The sequence below is a fragment of the Schistocerca americana genome, chromosome X (genome assembly GCF_021461395.2).
Source record: "Schistocerca americana isolate TAMUIC-IGC-003095 chromosome X, iqSchAmer2.1, whole genome shotgun sequence".
Classification (NCBI taxonomy): Eukaryota; Metazoa; Arthropoda; class Insecta; order Orthoptera; family Acrididae; genus Schistocerca; species Schistocerca americana.
Genome location: NC_060130.1, coordinates 465987006 through 466005410, shown reverse-complemented (window position 1 = coordinate 466005410; position 18405 = coordinate 465987006). Strand labels below are relative to the sequence as shown.

The following is an 18405-nucleotide window of genomic DNA, read 5'->3' as shown; positions in this document are numbered from 1 at the left end:
TAGGATTATAGTGATTTTATTCATAACAGTTAACAAATCTACACTGTAACAGGACATTCTGATGGTACATGTTGTCATCTGCACAACAGCTGCTATTTTGGTACATGTTGTCATCTGCAACTAATAAAGATTTCCCTGTAATGCAGTACCTATATTAAACAAAAACTACTGTTGTTTTGGTTATTTTACGCTTTGTTGATGTTACATTACACGTTATCTGTCAGCACTCGTATGTTAATTATCTTATATCGTTTGTTTGCTAGGTTATTGCAAGTGTTTTCGGAAACGTTTCTGCTTTTTAGATCTGAGCACATTTTATTTGCGATGGACTTTCTAAACTTTATTTCCTCCCATTCTACTATAGCTTTTGTATGTGGTAATTTAGTTCACTGAATAGGTTATGTGGAGGTCTGATACTGCATTTAAGACTTTTGAGGTCAGCATTAACGTCTGTCGACAAACCTGCTGTCATAACAAAGTTCTGATTTTCCGCCCAGAACATTTAAATCAAAATGGTGGAACAGCTGAATATTTAATAAATAGCGACACAGTGCTTGTTTCTGGGTGTTTCATACAGTCGTGACAACCCGGAAAGCACAAAAATAAGCAAAAACGAAAAATATACCCGCTTCCTTCCCCGCATACACCAGTTTACAAAGTCTGTCTCAAGTAACATGTCGTCACAGCTATCAGGTAGAAATGTTTTCGGAAACAATTGCAGAAACATAGCAAACAAACGTTAAGTGATAAATAACGTATCAGTGCTCATAGCAGAAAGTAAGATATAGTGTAATGTAACATCAACAAAGGGCAAAATAAACCAAAAAACTAATATTTTCGTTTTACTACTAACAATTTTGTTCAGTATAGGTCCTGTGTTATAGAGAAAATCTCACTAGCTGCAGATGACAACTTGTATCAAAATAGCAGCTGTGGTGCAATGGGAGACAGCTACATGAACGTCAGAATGTCCTGTTGAGGTATAGATGATGTTAAATGTTATGAATATAATCACAAATCTGTATGTATCATTATCCATGTTTACCTCTTATTCGACAGAAAATGAAATGAACCCACTGACAATAGTGAAACTTCACCGAAATACACTAATGGCCATTAAAATTGCTACATCACGACGATGACGTGCTACAGACGCGATATTGAATAGACAGGAGGAAGATGCTGTGATATGGAAATGGTTAGCTTTTCAGAGCATTCACACAAGGTTGGCACTGCATACACCACAATGAAGACAGTGAGAATGTAAAACTTTTTGCACTCATTGAGCTTCTGACCGATCAATCGCTTTACCCCTGTTAGAAGTAGCAGCATCAATATACAGAGTGAATCACCTAAAACTTGCGCCTGAAATATTGCGGAAATGGAAAGCGCTATTGATGTGTAGGTTTCACAGAATGGGTTGGTGGCCATGGGTTCGTACTGTCAGCCAAGCTGCAGATTGTAATACTACTTAGAAAGTGTATTTTTTATGCAAACAAACATTAGAATGACAGTGGTGTTTGCTGCAGGATTCTAGTGCGAGTCGTTTACGGGATATCGTATTTTGAAAAGTTTCCACACCGACACTTGGTTGTGTCATTCAACCTGGGTAGCTGCAAGGTACGACGCAGTTCTGTTTGCTTACAGTGTGCTTGTGCATTCTTTGAGTTTATAGTCAATGTGTGACAGTCCAAGCAGGAGGGGGTAAGTGGACGATGAGATTTACCAAAGCAGAAAAAACAGACATAGTATATGGAGAGTGTAGAAAGAATGCATTTCGTTTTTGTACGGAGTTTGCGGCAAGATATCCCAATAGAAGTCAACCATCTTGGTTATTATTTATCAACCTCTTTAACCAATTACGTGAAAATGGCAGTGTAATACCTAGACAACGTAACAGAAGGAAACAAAGTGACGACATAAGAAGGGAAAATTGATGTTCTTGGTGCTATTGCAGTTGTCCGCACGTTAGCTCCCGCACAATCGCAAAAGGAAGTAGCATGTCAGGCAAGTGTCCTACGCATTCTCCATCGACATAGGTTCCATTCGTATCATATCTCCCTCCATCAAGAGCCGCATGGAAACGGTTATGAGAATCGTGTTAACTTCTGTACAGGGACATTTAAGACAGGATACTCCAGATGTACGTTGTATCTTGTTTAGTGATGAAGCTACGTTTACCAATGATGGTCACGCAAACCACCGAAACATGCACTATTGGTCCGTGGACAATCCCTGCTGGCCTTGACAGGAGGAAAGTCAAAGTCCATGGGGTGTAAACGTGTGGTGTGGGATTGTGAACCATCATCTCATAGCCCTGTGTTTCATAGACGGAAGACTGAACGCGCACATGTATCGCAGCCTCGTAACAGACCGTCTCCACAGACTCTGCAGATTAGGAGGAATCTGAGGCACCAATATGATGGCTGTCCAGCCCCTAGTGCACAAGTACTACGGCATGTCTTCACGAATTGTTTCCAAATCGCGCGGCTCCCCCGTCGGTGGTTCGAGTCCTCCCTCGGGCGTGTGTGTGTTGTCCTTAGCGTAAGTTAGTTTACGCTAGATTACGTAGTGCGTACGCTTAGTGACCGATGACGTCAGCAGTTTGGTCCCATAAGACTTACCACAAATTTCCAATTTGTTTCCAAGTCGTTGGATTGGACGCAGAGTACCTGTACCTTGGACGGCCCGTTCACTCCGGGTTTAACTTTTTTCTTTGAAGAAAGCTCAAAGATGCTGTTTACAAGGACATATCAGTTACAACCGGTCATATGCAAGGACGTATTACTGCAGCCTGCTCGGACATATTCGCTGAAATCCTAACAGGTGCGCAAAAGTCGTTCAGTACCATACTGGAAGCGTGTATTGCCGCTGCCGGTGTTCATTCTGAACATAGCCTGTGATGGTCAGTTGTCTCGTTACTGGTCAGTATCCACGCAATTACTGTATGGACTTATGTTGTTCTTTAGTGTGTGCTACCACAGGTATTGTACAAGTGTCGGCGTGTGAACTTGTCAAATTACGATATCTCGTAAACGACTCGCACTAGAATCCTGCAGTAAACACGAAAGACATTCTAATTAACCTTATTATTAGTTTGTTAATGCCACTAGGCATTGTTCCATTTAAAAAAGTATGTTTACACAAAAAATACAGTTTCTGAGTATTATCATCATCATCTGCTGACTGGCTAAAAATACGATTCCCTGACTACCAACCCGTTCTGTGAAAATCGCAGATCAGTAGCACTTTTCATTTCCGCAATATCTGCGATGCAAGTTTAAGGTGATTCACCCTGTATACGTGAGATAATCTCTCTACAGCTTTGTTGCATGCGAGCTGAATTACTAAATTTTTTGAGCATCTTGCTCGTCAACAATCATCGTCTGAATCTTACCTTACTTGCGTCGAGCGGGTTATCGCTGAGGTGTACGACTGGGCCTGGATGCGTCTTTCTGGACCTGAAAAAGGCAGATGCCCCATTAGTTCTGAAATAGTACCAACGTGTGTTCCGAAACGATATAAATGGTAAAATGAAAATAAGGAGAAACTAAATAATTATGATACAAATCTCGAAGCTTCCCCTGTCAATATTATCTCAGTTTTTTCCACGACGCCTCTCTTCGTATTTAAAAAAAATCATGTATTCAGATTTCCCTCCTCCATTAAAATTAGTTACCAGTAATAATAATTGGAAAAAGCCAGTGTCACTTCTCTTACGGAATTCTGTGTACTAAGATTGAAATCGGGACTGATGCGTTCTGCTGACTCCATTTCTCGAATATTTTACAATTATCTGTTAATGCTTACGCAGAGCGGCGAATAATGCTTCCCTTTCTTGAAATAAGCATTAAACGACTGCGGTCTGATCCTATGTACGTACAATGAAAGGGAAAGGGAGTAGGGCGCCACAAACGGGGGCTCGAGTGGAAGGAGGCGGAAGATGTAGAGCACGCAGAGCCAAGGGCTCTTGCTGTCCCGTATCAAGCGCAGCTTCTTGTCCCCGTCCCTCGTCTGTCACGCCTCCCTCACGAAACAGCTCTTCAGCCAGCAAGTATACCAACGTTTACACCGCGCGCAGCCTCTGAGACACTTTAGCACGCTGGAAACGCGACACTTCGAGCCGCCAAGAATTAACAAAACCAAGCAAAAAATAAATAAATCAGTTCTGCGCCTGACAAATGATTCATATATACAGGCATTTACAGGTCTAGTTCGACAAGGGGTCAGCCAAATGGCCGTGACCTTATAGCAGAGATAGTCCTAACATTTAATTTACGTAACTACTTCGGCGTAGTCCCCACAACCTCAATAAATTTTAAAAACGACTTTTTTTCCATCAGACTGTGTATAAATTTTTTATTTTTAGTTTTTCACACTACCGGTTTCAAGCATTGCCAATTCTGAAGTGTGAGTGAAAACATAACACACCATAGATAGAGAGAAAAGAAAAAGCTAAACACGCAACTATACTGAACGTACCATGACAAAGACATAATATTCACCTCTAGTAACATATGAGGCTACATCCTTGCCATTAATTTAAAAATCATGTGTCATGCATACCTGTGCAAAGCACCGTCGTCAAACCTCTTCACCTAAAATGTAAAGGTGCACGACGTGAAAGTGATTATAAGGACAAAAACATTACCACGTTACTTAAATCTCACATTTAGCCAGAAGCACTAAGAAAACAAACCTTGCAATATTTCCCACGAAATGCACTATGCATTCACTCAACGAACTGTCACATGTGCAGTTTGCGTGGAAAAATTTTTAACAGTCAGTCAGTCAGTCAGTCAGTCAGAGAATAAAAACACAAGGATCTTGCAACTATCCACACGATTTCAAAAATATCTCTGTCTTTAAGTAATTGTTATGTGAAAAACGTATTATATAAATAAATCGGTGGCGCACATCAGCACCGTTACATATGTCGAAACGTATTTCATGGACTGGACAAAAGCTATTTACATCGTATATATCCAGTATAATACTGTTAAAAAGCGTAATATAATGTCTAATCTCAAAATGTAATATCTTAGTAATGTAAAACGAAGTGTTCATAATTACAGCACGTGACAAACATCGAGAAACGGCGTTAGTAATCAACTGTGGGCAAAACAAACTTGTTAGATGTCATAAGCAACCATGCCCATACAGATAATAATTAAGATAAAACTGTAACAGCAGATGTAAGGTGCAAACGGATGACATGAAGATGTCAGTCTGTATACGATGTTGTACATGAAATATATCCTTTATCGCGTAGCATATGTCTACGGGCTTGTGTGGAACTATTCATGGTTGTTTAATTTTTCGAATTATTGTTATACTGTAACAGTAGGTTAAGCTGTACCATCAAAAAATTTTAAAAAATTGTACAGTGTCTGGTGAAAAAAATACGCTCTTCTTTTAACGTAAGTAATTTATGGAAATCACGGAAAACCTACCTTAGAACGGGCGGACTGAGATTTTTCACTGTCCTGCGTACAAGGACAGTCTGTTTAAAATAGAGCAACTTCCTAGAATAACGTTTTGTTCCTACATTCTTAAAAAGAACTTATTTAATAATATAAACAGCTAGTACTACACTGTTCACTAATTCTTTGACGTCGACCAGTGCCCCCCCCCCCCCTCTCTCTCTCTCTCTCTCTCTCTCTCTCTCTCTCTCTCTCTCTCTCTCTCTAGCCTAAGGACCATGACGATGTTGTAGACTTCCTAGTGATGATGTTATCAACGAGAGAGGGAGGGAGGGAGAGGGAGAGAGGGAGAGAGAGAGAGAGAGAGAGAACGCCAGTAAACATCGTAGTAACATTTCTGATATGGGACTAACTCTCAATTCTGTGCAAGTAGTCATTTATAGAAATGTAGGGTATGTACAGTCCGTAACTGATTAAGCTTTTAGTCAAAGGTTACAGCATTTCTTTAGCGCGAACTGTACTCACTCATTCTATAAAAATAATTGGGAGTAACACTACGTAAGGTGTTGAAGTAGAATAAATATAGGTTCACATATGCGTTAAGTGAATGACAGATTTGGACGACTAGGCAAGTTACTGATAAGCTGCCGTTTGTATACGAAGGAGATTGCTTGAACAAACGATTTTGTACAGACAACAGTTGCATGTTGCTGAAGTTTATGACTAACAGGATACATGAGCTGTACACAAGGAAGGGCATCGCCAATATTCACATCGCTTTCCATAAGGAAGAATTAAACTGTTAAAACAAAATCTCAAGTGGAAGACGTCCTAAGAAAGATGCCTAGTATTTCGTGAAAGTCTTTTCACAAAATTCCGATCTGCGAATCTTCAACCCACTGTGTATAGCTCCAGTAGACACCGTGAATATCTAATAAGACAAGTTATGGTTCGAACAAAGGCTTAAGAGCAATCATTCTTCCCACGCTCCAGCCGCCAAGGGATGGCAAGTAGCCTCAAAACATATTACACAAAAGATACACTGCTTCAAAAAATTCATATTCAACGCCTAGGTATGTACACTGCTCAGTCAGAACATTGTGATCAACGACTTAGAATCGATATAAACCCTTCTAGGAGATAGCAACTTTACCCGGCGAGGAATGACTGCTAGTCAGACACACGCACGGTGCACGCAGTATCAGTGGGCGTGCTGCACGAGCATTTCGGCAACTGCACGACTTGTCGGGTGTTCAAGGAGTGCTGTGATGTCTTCAACACGTGGCGAAACCATGATGAGACCACGCCCAGACGTCATAGGGTTGGGCGGCTAACTCTCATTACAGACGTCGGACAACGTAGACTGGGCAGACTCGTAAAACAGGACAGGCGGCGATCTGTGGCGGAACTAATATCAGACTTTATTGCTGGGCAGAGCCCAAGTGTGTCAGAACAGACAGTGCACCGAATACTCTCTAACAGAGGGGCTCACTCTTGGTTGTTGGACGTATGGCGCGTGTCTGGTAGATCAGTATCCCACCGCTGTCCGGGGTGTCTTCAGACACATCTTCGCTGGCCACCAGAGCTCAGTTCGAAGCGGGACTCTTCATTAAAGACAATTCTACTCCAGTCAATGAGATTCCACTCCGAAGACGTGTGTGGAGACGCCCCACACAGCGATGGCATACCAACCGGACTGTTACCCGCCATACGTCCCGACAACCGAGGGTTATGGTTTGGGGTGCCATTTCATTTCGTACCAGGACCATTTTTGTTGTCATCCGCAGCACCCGTAAAGCACAGCTTTCTCCGCAAAAAATTTTACATTTCTACTGTATTTTGAGAAGTTCCTGCTCTATTCTTCACAAATACTACCAGACCCTAGACAGATATCAATTCTTCAACTTTCCCCAGATAACGTAGCTTACGACTGTTAAGTTTTTTTTTTTTTTTTTTCATTTTGTTGCACATACTTTAGATGAAACACAACAACAAAACGTTTGAGGTACATTGAGAATTATTTGGAATTTTAAAGACAAGATGTGTATTCTGAGTTTGCGTACTGAAGGTCTGGTGTCATGTTAAAAACTCGAAACTTTCCAGTTTTATTGAGCTTGGCCACATCCTGCTGTACAAGTACTAGGTAAGTTTCAGTACTTGAAAAATACGTGCACTTCCTTAACAGAATTGTTAATTAATGCACCAATTAAACGAGGAAGTCTCGCAAAGATTTACGTGCTCATGTTCACAAATATGTACATACCCGAAACTCACAGAGCGAGGTGGCGCAGTGGTTAGCACATTGGACTCGCTTACGAGAGGTCGACGGCTCAAACCCGTGTCCGACCATTCTGGCTCAGGTTTTCCCAGATTTCCCTAAATGGCTTTAGACAAATGTCGGGATGGTTCCTTTGGAAGGGCACTGCCGACTTCCATCCCCATCCTTCCCTAATCCGATGGGACCGATGACATCGCTGTTTGGTAACTTCCCCCCCCCCCCCCCCCCCCCAATCAACCAGCCAACCTGAAACCCAGTTATGATGTCGGCACTGGAAAATACTTTGCTAATAGAACAAAAATCCCGAGGCTCACATCACATTAAAAATAGAGCGAGCACAGGTATAGTCGCTACAGAATTACCCCTTTACGGTCAAGATCCTATTTCGTGCCCAGTCCGAGACCTACTTTGTATCTGTCGATGGATTTAATTTAATTTTCGTCAGTAATGATACAATAACGCGGTAGAGGTACGCATTACCAAACCACAGCAAGAAATAATTAAATCTGTAGCTTTTTACCCACGAAGTTCACAAGAATGGATTGGAGTTTAACGACGACGAAATTATTTGACGACAAGGAACGAACTCTGATTGGGAAAGGATGGAAAACGAAATCAGTGATATCCTTCTGGAAAGGAATCGTCCTGGCATTCGCCTTCAGCAATTTAGAGAAACATAAGTACAGATTTAAACCCCTCTCCTCCAGACTGTTAATCCAGTGCTTTAGCGATCGCGGCAACCCTGCCCCCACCCTAACTCGACGTATAGTAAAAAAATTAATGGGACACACTCATACTCCCATTGTTTGGAGCAAAACACAGGAGCTCCGGAACTGCGTCAATCCCTTGCAGATACTGACTCATTCAATGCACGGAAAGAACAAAAGCCTGTTTTTGACACAAACTATATCCACCAGCCGAAAAATTCACTGCTTCAAACTGAAACAAACTTCAAAGAACTGGAGGCTCACGATTTACCAAACGCTACGTGAAACAGCATGTAATCACACGAGTTTTTGATTAAGAGCTTCTGTGTATGCAAGCAAAGTGACAAAGAACGCCAAGTTATTAAGTAACACAAAGCGCAGACGTGATTCGCCGGACGAAACCAGAGGGCGCGCGCGCTAGGGACTGAAACTTTACGCTCGACACCCCCTCCCCCCCCCCCCCCCTCCAAACACACACACACACACACACACACACACACACACACACACACACACACAGAGAGAGAGAGAGAGAGAGAGAGAGAGAGAGAGAGAGAAAGACGCGTATATCTCAGGCTGACAAAATTTGTACTTGTGGAGGCCGCCGAACCAAGTCTGCTATCCACATGGATGGTTCACTTCTTCACATGCCACTTAATAATCTCTTTGAGTTGTACGCCGAGTGGCCCCACTCACTGCATCTAGATCAGACACGCATTGTTAGAAGCATGTCAATACACTGCTTTTTAAGACCATGTCGTAAAATGTTTTACCGTTTTTAAGGTTATTTATGCTGCACAGGAGAGCGAGAAATAAACGAGGAAACAATAAATCCCGTTGGATCCCTTCGAAGTAAAGAAGCCCTGAACAAAGGATGGAAAAAGGCACAACTTTCAGGAACCCCAATGCACTCGTCACAATGCCGATAGCGTGATAAACACAAGGATCCACGAGACTTAGTAACAAAACCTCCTACAACACATCAATAGCCTTCACGGTAATACGTGAGTGAAGACAAACATGGAACCAGAACTACCGCCAAACTGGCCGAGCGGTTCTAGGCGCTACAGTCTGGAACCGCGCGACTGCTACGGTCGCAGGTTCGAATCCTGCCTCGGGCATGGATGTGTGTGATGTCCTTAGGTTAGTTAGGTTTAAGTAGTTCTAAGTTCTAGGGGACTGATGTCCTTAGCAGTTAAGTCCCATAGTGCTCAGAGCCATTTGAACCATTACCGCCAGACTAGCAATGCAAGTTCACGTAAGGTAGACTCTCAAACTGCTTCGCTCCCTTCCATGACAGTGCCTGATCAGTGCGAGAGTGGGGTACAGACAGCACACATTTTTCGTAAAAACGAATGTTTGTTTATCAACGTAATCTATACGGAGTTAAATGAATTTGGCCCAGAGAGAGTTTTTTTTTAATCCTCCAGAAAAGAATTGTTTCTAATTCTACAAAAAGTTGTTTATATGGCACATAACCACCTAATTGGATGGTTCTTTTTTTTTACGGGTAGTTTTACGAGACAGGAAAAGAGAAAGGATTAGTTTCCTTTTGCCGCGTTCCATCGTCTCCAAAATTCGTGCATCATTTTTCCACCTAGTATACTTCAGTCTAGAGCAAGTCTACTGTTTCATCATGACTGATGAGTTTCGGCCTTGTGGCTATTTTCAGGTGATGACTACTTAATACCCAACAAAGCGAGTTTCATGCATTTTGAAGTTCGTACCAAATTGTTAAAAGTATCACGCTTAGCAAAATTACTTACTAACAAAATTTCTCCATTATTTCATAGGGATACATCAGACTTATATTTCATCCTCGTAATCACGTGTACGAGGCGCGCTCAGTAACGCAACACATTTCTTTTCTGAAATCAGGTTGGTTTTATTCTTTATTCTAACACACCATATTATTCCATATTCTTCTGGCTACAAAACTCTGTTTTTCAAAATAATCTCCGTTCAATGGGACGTTCTCACGCCACCTCACCGAGAGGGCCTGTACGCCCGCATGGTACACTCTACTGGTCGAAGTCGCCTACGAATATTTGCGATGCTCTGATTTTCCGCCAGAAGAAATGCAATGACGGCTCTCTGCTTGGAACGCACCTCCGTTACAGACTCCATTTTGCAGGCTACGTATAGCACCGCCACCTATCGGAACCTCCCGAACTTATACGGACTGAAGCGGGAATATTCCAGGGTGTTCCACAACAAATTCCGCATTTTTCCAACCGAAATTGGAAGAAAAAAAACGTGTTGCTTTACTTATTGAAAGGGCCGGCCGGAGTGGTCGAGCGGTTCTAGGCGCTACAGTCCGGAACCGCGCGACCGCTACGGTCGCAGGTTCGAATCTTGCCTCGGGCATGGGTGTGTGTGATGTCCTTAGGTTAGTTAGGTTTAAGTAGTTCTATGTTCTAGGGGACTGATGACCTCAGAAGATAAGTCCCATAGTGTTCAGAGTCATTTGAACCATTTTTGAACTTGTTGAAAGTCCCTCGTAGTATTGTACGAACCAAAATTACTAGGCGTAGTGCTTCAACACAAATTAACGATTTACGATCGTTACGGCGTAATGAAAAACGTCGAAGAAGTAAGTTTGGTTCTTTTTTATTTCTTTTTTTTTTTTGTGCCTGAACTTCAGAACAAATTACTGTCTGATGCTAGGGCAGAAAGAATTACGCTTGTAAGAAACGGCTCAAACATACTGATACCCTCTTTGATTTATTTAGATCATTGCCTCAGCTGAAATACTATCCTCATCAATTAGATTGAAGTGACATGCTGTGACTGTTGTCGCCACGCCGTCGACTGGGGCTAAAATGTCTTCAAAACTTTTACTGAACGTCGGTAAGAGTCGATCGCAGTGTATCAGTGTATCTTATAGCAGTCACCCCCTGCTTTGCGTCGTATAGGAACGGGGATTTTCTTGTGCCACAGTTCCGCGGGTGCCCAATGAGTAGCAGCGCCAACTGCCGTGCTGACGACCGAAGTCACCGTTAAGCCTAGTCGACGGCGTGGCAACAAGAGTCACAGCATGTCACTCCAATCCAATTGATGAGGATAGTATTTCAGCTGAGGTAATGATCTAAATAAATCAAAGAGGGTATCAGTATGTTTGCGCCGTTTCTTACAAGCGTACCGTTAACTATCACAGTGGCCACCGCCCTACACAGCTCAGCACGTCACATGCCACAGAAATTAGTGTGGACGCTAAGCGTAGAAGAGTAATGCCTAGAGTGATGAACACGTCCATGGCATAGGTCACCTCACCTATCTGGGACCTACTTTGGAACCATTAACTCACGCTCATAACTCTCGTTACAGCCTTGTAATGCCCACTATTTCCTCCTCCTCCTCCTCCTCCTCCTCCTTCCTCGCCTGGTATCTTCGCGGCATGTTAATTACTGGATTTAGCAATGTTAGTGGTAGAGAGTGGCCGCCTCTTCCCACCAAGGAGGGAATTTGTGTACCCCTATCTGTCTGCTACTAGAGTTATCCCTCGTGTAAATGTGCGAACGTTTTTTTAAATGTTTGCGAAACTTATAACTGAGGTGGGATGTGGATATCTCCCCGGTATTCAGCTAGCTTGACGTGGGACACCTTACTATTACCTTGGGGCGATTGATATTGTGAGAGTAGAAGCTCGATGATATCTGAATACTACTTCACCTCAACGAATACACCTTTTTACCTTCATATTTCAAAAAGATTCCTCCTCTGTAACAGAACTGGATTTTTATGCACTACACAGTATAGTCACTTCTCCCGCTGAAACAAACTGGTGAGAGCAAACTATTACAGTATCATTCCAAATTCGTCCATATACTACACCGATTTTCTAATCTTTCCATACCACCAATGTGGCATCAAGCCACTGACATTTTATAACAACACGTAGTGTTTGCCCCTCATGGAGACCCAGCCTTTGTACCAAAAGATAAGCTTGTCTAAATATAAATTAGTACAAAATCAGCACTCTTTTGCAGTATTTCACTTATTATTTTTGAAACATAAATAGTTTCTATTATACCTCAATGTGAAAAGTATGCAGATCTTTCCTAATAGTATTCTCTCGACGCCCTCATTAAAATTCAGGGTATTTTGTGGCTCCATAGTACTTGATATTAGCTAACGCACTGTCCAGTCACATATATGTGGCCACCTGTCAAAAGCCCGAATAATCACCTTTTACAGTGACCGGTCCGGGAAGGGAGTCAGTTGAGGTTCTGGAAGGTACAGACAGAGACGCGGAGCCATCCCGACTCCAGTGGCGTGGCCAGCTGAGGATCCGTGGTGCAAACAGCCCGATCCAAGTGGTTCCACAGATTCTCGATTAGATTTAAATCCGGGTAGGGTGGGGGCTGGTTGGATTTTCAGCGGAGTACGTTAAACTCATCCTTGTGCTCTTCGAACCACGCACAAAGACTGCGAGCTGTGTGACACGTTGCACTGTCCTGCTGGTAGATGCCACCGTGCCGAGGAAAAACAAACTGCATGTAGAGGTGGACACGGTCCCGAAGGACAGCTGCATACTTGTGTCGATCCATCGTATCTTCCAGAATGACAAGATCAGCGAGGGAATGCCACGGAAGCATTTGCCAGACTATAACATTCCCTTCTCCGGCCTGGGCCCTTCCGACGATTGTTGCAGAGTGTTTGCTTTCAGACATTTCACGTCCGATGGAGCATAGAACGTGGTTCATCTGCAAAGGCCACCTGGCGCCACTCAGTGGACGTCCACCTGCCGTACTGGCGTGCAAATTCTAGTCTTAGTCACCGATGAACAACAGTCAGCACAGGTGCATGAACAAGGCACCTACTGCCGACGCCCACACGCAGCAACGTTCGCTGATCGGGCGTTGAGAAGACACTGTCGGTAGCCCCTTGGTTCATCTGCGGTGTCAGTTGCTGGATAGTTCCCCGTTTATTCGCCCATACACATCTCCGCAGCCGTCGTTCACCCGTCAACTATGGCCCGTGGTGTATCACAGATGCCTCGGCGCCGGTTTTGGATAGCGCAATTTTGCCATGTACGGTATACTTTAACCAAGGCGGCGCGTGACCAGTTTCAAACTTAGCCAATGATCATGCCCTTTTGAATGTCACACACATTGCTCCGTTTCCGCATTACGGCAACGACTGCACAGTTTCGCGTGTCCTCTAGACACACTTTATATACCCTTCACTGCTATTGCTGTCACCTGCCCTCCGTGAGTGGGTACTGCACGTTGACGTCGAACATAAGCGGTGGTCACATTAATGTGACTGGGCCGTGTATCTTTACTTATGAACAGTCTCAATGTTTGGTTAGTCACTGCATTGTTGGTTGAAGGGTACCGTTTCTCTCACTGGTTGGAGATTTCTGCAGTTGAAATCGTCAAATGTGGAAGTAATTTCGGGCTAGCCTCAGGGCAAAGTTACAGCGCAGTTACTCTTCACTATTCAGAAAATGACCTGGTGAATAACGTCGGAAGCTCCGTGAGGCTGTCTGCGGATGATGTAGGAAAGACCTAACACCAGACAATTGTTGCTAAATCCTTTTAAAAGGTAGCCCCTAGCACATAAACAAGGGGAAAGAGCCACTGTTGTTCAATAATATGATTGCCGATCAATTACTAGAAACAATCTCATATATATATATATATATATATATATATATATATATATATATATATATATATGATCGATTTGGAGTGGAAATATCACAACGCAAATTGTACAAGCACGTACATTCTTCCAATGAATTTCGACCTAAAGAAATTTAATTCATCCGCAAAAGAAGTGTCTCCCACAACACATTCGTTCCCGAGTAATGTTAATCACTCGAACCCTTACCAAGCAGGATTAACAGAAAAGATGCGGAAGATCTAGATATCATAAGCACATTACGCCACGGATTCGTTCATTTGTCATGAGAACGGAACTTCGAAGCAGAGTCAAGCAACATACTACTTCGTCCTACATACATCTCACAAAATGACTATCACACTCAAATAAGAAGAAGTCGTACTTCTTCGGAGGCTTATCGACAGGTTATCTTCCCGCAGCGCACTATTCGCAAATGAAACACCAGTAGTACCTGAAAAACTATCCACCAGACAACCTAATGGCTTGGGGACCACCACAATCTTGTGTCCTGAGTAAGCAAAGAAGTAAATACGGGCCCAAGCACAGACTATGACGTAAAGGCGCAGGTATCGTGTAAGCTCCGCCAGCGACATACCTGAAACAGTGGGATGTTTCCTGATCGCATTGCTTCTTGGATTAGAGCGCTTTTTTTTTTTTAATTATATACCTATTACAAGCTCTAAGGTACGTCTAGAGCAGAGAAGGTTAGAAGTTAAACCGCAGATCATATGTCAAGTATCCAGCTTCCCAATATCCTATTCTCTTTTAGCATTCCAATTTCTTACGTTAAGAATACGACGAACTACACTCATCAAAAAAAGTTTTGCATCACCGCAGTTCACAGAACTCCTCAAGACAGAGGGTGACTGTGGATATTGCATCACAGACATAGTCCCTTTGACTGTACAGAGATGTCACTAAACCCGCCCAAAGATGTAAACAACCATGCATGAGCAGCGCACATTAGACGGAGGGTGTCAGACAGCCGACCAGTTCCAGTCATTCTACCAGGAAAGAGGTATGGCTCTGAGCACTATGGGACTTAACATCTGAGGTCATCAGTCCCCTAGAACATAGAACTACTTAAACCTAACTAACCTAAGGACATCACACACATCCATGCCCGAGGCAGGATTCGAACCTGCGACCGTAGCAGTCGCGTGGTTCCGGACTGAAGCGTCTAGAACCGCTCGGCCACAGTGGCCGGCAGGAAGGAGGTAAACGGATCGTGTTGGCTGTAGTTCAACCATGCCTAGACGGTCAAAACCTCTGTTAGATCGCGTCCGCGTTGTTACTTTGTGCCAAGAAGGGCTCTCAACAAGGGAAGTGTCCAGGCGTCTCTGAGTGAACCAAAGTGATATTTTTTGGACACGGAGGAGATACAGAGAGACAGGAACTGTTGATGACATGCTCGCTCTGGCCGCCCAATGGCTAATACTGCAGTGGATGATCGCTACCTACGGATTATGGCTCGGAGGAACCGTGACAGCAACGCCACCATGTTGAAAAATGCTTTTTGTGCAGCCACAGGACGTCGTGTAACGACTCAAACTGTGCGCAATAAGCCGCATGATGCGCAACTTCCCTCCCGACGTCCATGGCGAGGTCCATCTTTGCAACCACGACACTATGCAGCGCGGTACAGATGGGCCCAACAACACGCCGAATCCACCGCTCAAGATTGACATCACGTTCTCTTCACCGATGAGTGTCGCATATGCCCTCAACCAGACAATCGTCGGAGACGTGTTTTAACCCGGTCAGGCTGAACCCCTTAGACACAGTGTCCAGCGAGTGCAGCAAGGTGGAGGTTCCCTGCGGTTTTGGGGTGGTATTATGTGGGGCCGACGTACGCCGTTGGTGGTCATGGAAGGCGCCGTGACGGCTGTAAGATACGTGAATGCCGTCCTCCGATCGATAGTGCAACCTTATTGGCAGCATATTGGTGAGGCATTCGTCTTCATGGACAATTCGCGTCCCCATCGTGCACATCTTGTGAATGACTTCTTCCAGGATAATGACAGTTCGACTAGAGTGCCCAGCATGTTCTCCAGACATGAGCCCTATCGAAAATGCCTGGGATAGATTGAAAAGGGTTCCTTATGGACGACGTGACCCACCAACTACTCTGAGGGATCTACACCGAATCGCCTTTGAGGAGTGGCACTATCTGGACCAACGGTGCCTTGATGAGCTTGTGGATAGTATGCCACGACAAATACAGGCATGCATCAATGCAAGAGGACGTTCTACTGGGTATTAGAGGTACAGGTGTGTGCAGCAATCTGGACCACCTCCACTGAAGGTCTCACTGTATGGTGGTACAACATGCAATGTGCGGTTTTCATGACCAATAAAATTGGCGGAAATGATGTTTATGTTTATCTCTATTCCAATTTTCTGTACAGGTTCCGGAACTCTCGGAACCGAGGTGATGCAAAACTTTTTTTGATGTGTTTATATACAATCTAAAACAGAATCAATGGTGGCTATTGTAAACACGAGCTAAGCAAGTGTCGACAGTTTCAGCGTTAGCTGCGCAGCTACTTGACAGAGAATGAAGGCTGTGCGATGAACAGCAGTGACAGGTCAGCATACTGAGTGAAAATCTTGTTATCGCCTGGTGACAGTGAAGGATGACTCAGGAGTGTAAGCAGATAGACCGGCGGAGAACGAGAATGGTAAACAATAAGTACACAAGCGGGCGCTGTGAGCCAACGCACTCCACAACTCCCGAAGCTGGAAGCGCACACGAGTGTTATGCGATGGGTCGTATGTATTTTAAGTTGTAAAACTGAGTCTTGCATACAATATGAAGCTGCTTTAAATATACTCTACCACAACTGAAATTTGTGTGTGTTTTTTAAATCCAATTTTACCTCTGCAACCTACCATCTGCTCAGAGAGAGACTATTGTGTGTGCACCGAGCGAGCACAGTGATTAAAGAACTAGACTGGCATTCGATGGCAGCGAGGCCAGCAACAACACTGATTGATATTTCACGTGGATTTCCAAACCATTCGAGGTGAATGGCGGTATGGTTCCTGTGGAAAAATAACTTTTATTGCCTGTCCCCATATTTGTCTATTTCGTGTTTTGCTCTGTCTCTGATGAGTTCTATGTGGGCGGTGTGAATGGGACATACGCTGCGAACAAATTAGTGAATCCCACGGAACGATTCGATTAGTTTTATAGCGTACAATGCAAAGTATCTCGCTTAGAGATGACCATTAACGTATTCTAACCTGTGTTATTCTTTCTCAAGTTTAAATATTTTTTAATACTTTATTGTTTATGACAAATTAATAGTAAGCGTAGTGGTATCGTCTATAGCTTCAGACAGGAAAAACTCGCTTTGACCCATAGTACTTATTTTATCCAATTGCGGTGTTATTTTCCGACAGCTTATTTCTTTCCCTTGTCGTTCATTTTTGTTGTTTTTTTCTGTGTTATGATAGCCTAACACCTACAGTCGATACACTTATTGATTTGAAAGATTTATCGTTTGCAGTTGGAGCACCGCTAGCGTTACAAGAGGTGACGAAGCATGCTGCCTCGTACTGTTATATGCACTGTAAGACTGAAGTTTGTTTGCTTCCCAAGCGTTCGTCTGGTTCATATACATATGTAATTAAATACTTTAAAAGGAACACGTTTCGTTTCGTTCTGCTACCAATAATATAAAATTTCAGTTCACTTAAAGGGACATATTATGTCACCGATTCTCGATGTCGTCACGGTAAAACCAAAAGCACTTACATATGTCACAGCAGCACCTTCTTCAGGGTAGGTACTACATTCGTAAATCAAGTTATAAGGAAGTTAGGGCTGAAACGAACCTTCAGTTTGAGCAAGAAACAGAATACCACATTTTAGCATACTGCTTTAATACACTCAGTTATTGCAAATTTTCTGCGGTCACCGGCAATTTTATTTCCATCCAATAACATATTACTCAATGTGAAATGCCCGCTATCTTCATTCTGGCGTAACCACAAGCGCCGAAACGAAGGCGAGGAACGCAAGAGAAGAGAAGGCAGTGAAACGACGTCGGCCAATAGCACGCTGACCAGGATGTCACCACAATGGGAGCGGCATCTAGCCGAAGTGAATATAAGCGCCACTCCCGGCAGCCTCGACCGGACATTAGTGGACAGTATTCGAAGAGTATTAGCGCGGCCTAGCAGAGAGTGCTACAAGAACAGTTATTAGTGATCCACATTCATTGCTTGTTTGGACACTGTCTATAGCGAAGAACATTACTGTTTGCATGTCGCCCATCGCTTGCGACACCATTGTTTATTTCAAAGTTAAGTACTGTCAATCTGATTATTGAAATAAAACTACTAATGGTATTTGCTTGAA

The 18405-nt window shown here is 43.4% G+C and overlaps 1 protein-coding gene across 3 annotated transcripts in view; it reads right to left on the bottom strand.

The window, feature by feature from the left end:
* LOC124554816 (syntaxin-binding protein 5) overlaps positions 1-18405 on the bottom strand; it is a 981379-nt gene that overhangs the window by 341850 nt on the left and 621124 nt on the right. For all 3 annotated transcript variants that reach the window (XM_047128475.1, XM_047128476.1, XM_047128477.1), the window contains exon 5: positions 3398-3461. In XM_047128475.1, the coding sequence (XP_046984431.1) occupies positions 3398-3461 (64 nt within the window). The remainder of the gene's footprint in view (positions 1-3397; positions 3462-18405) is intronic.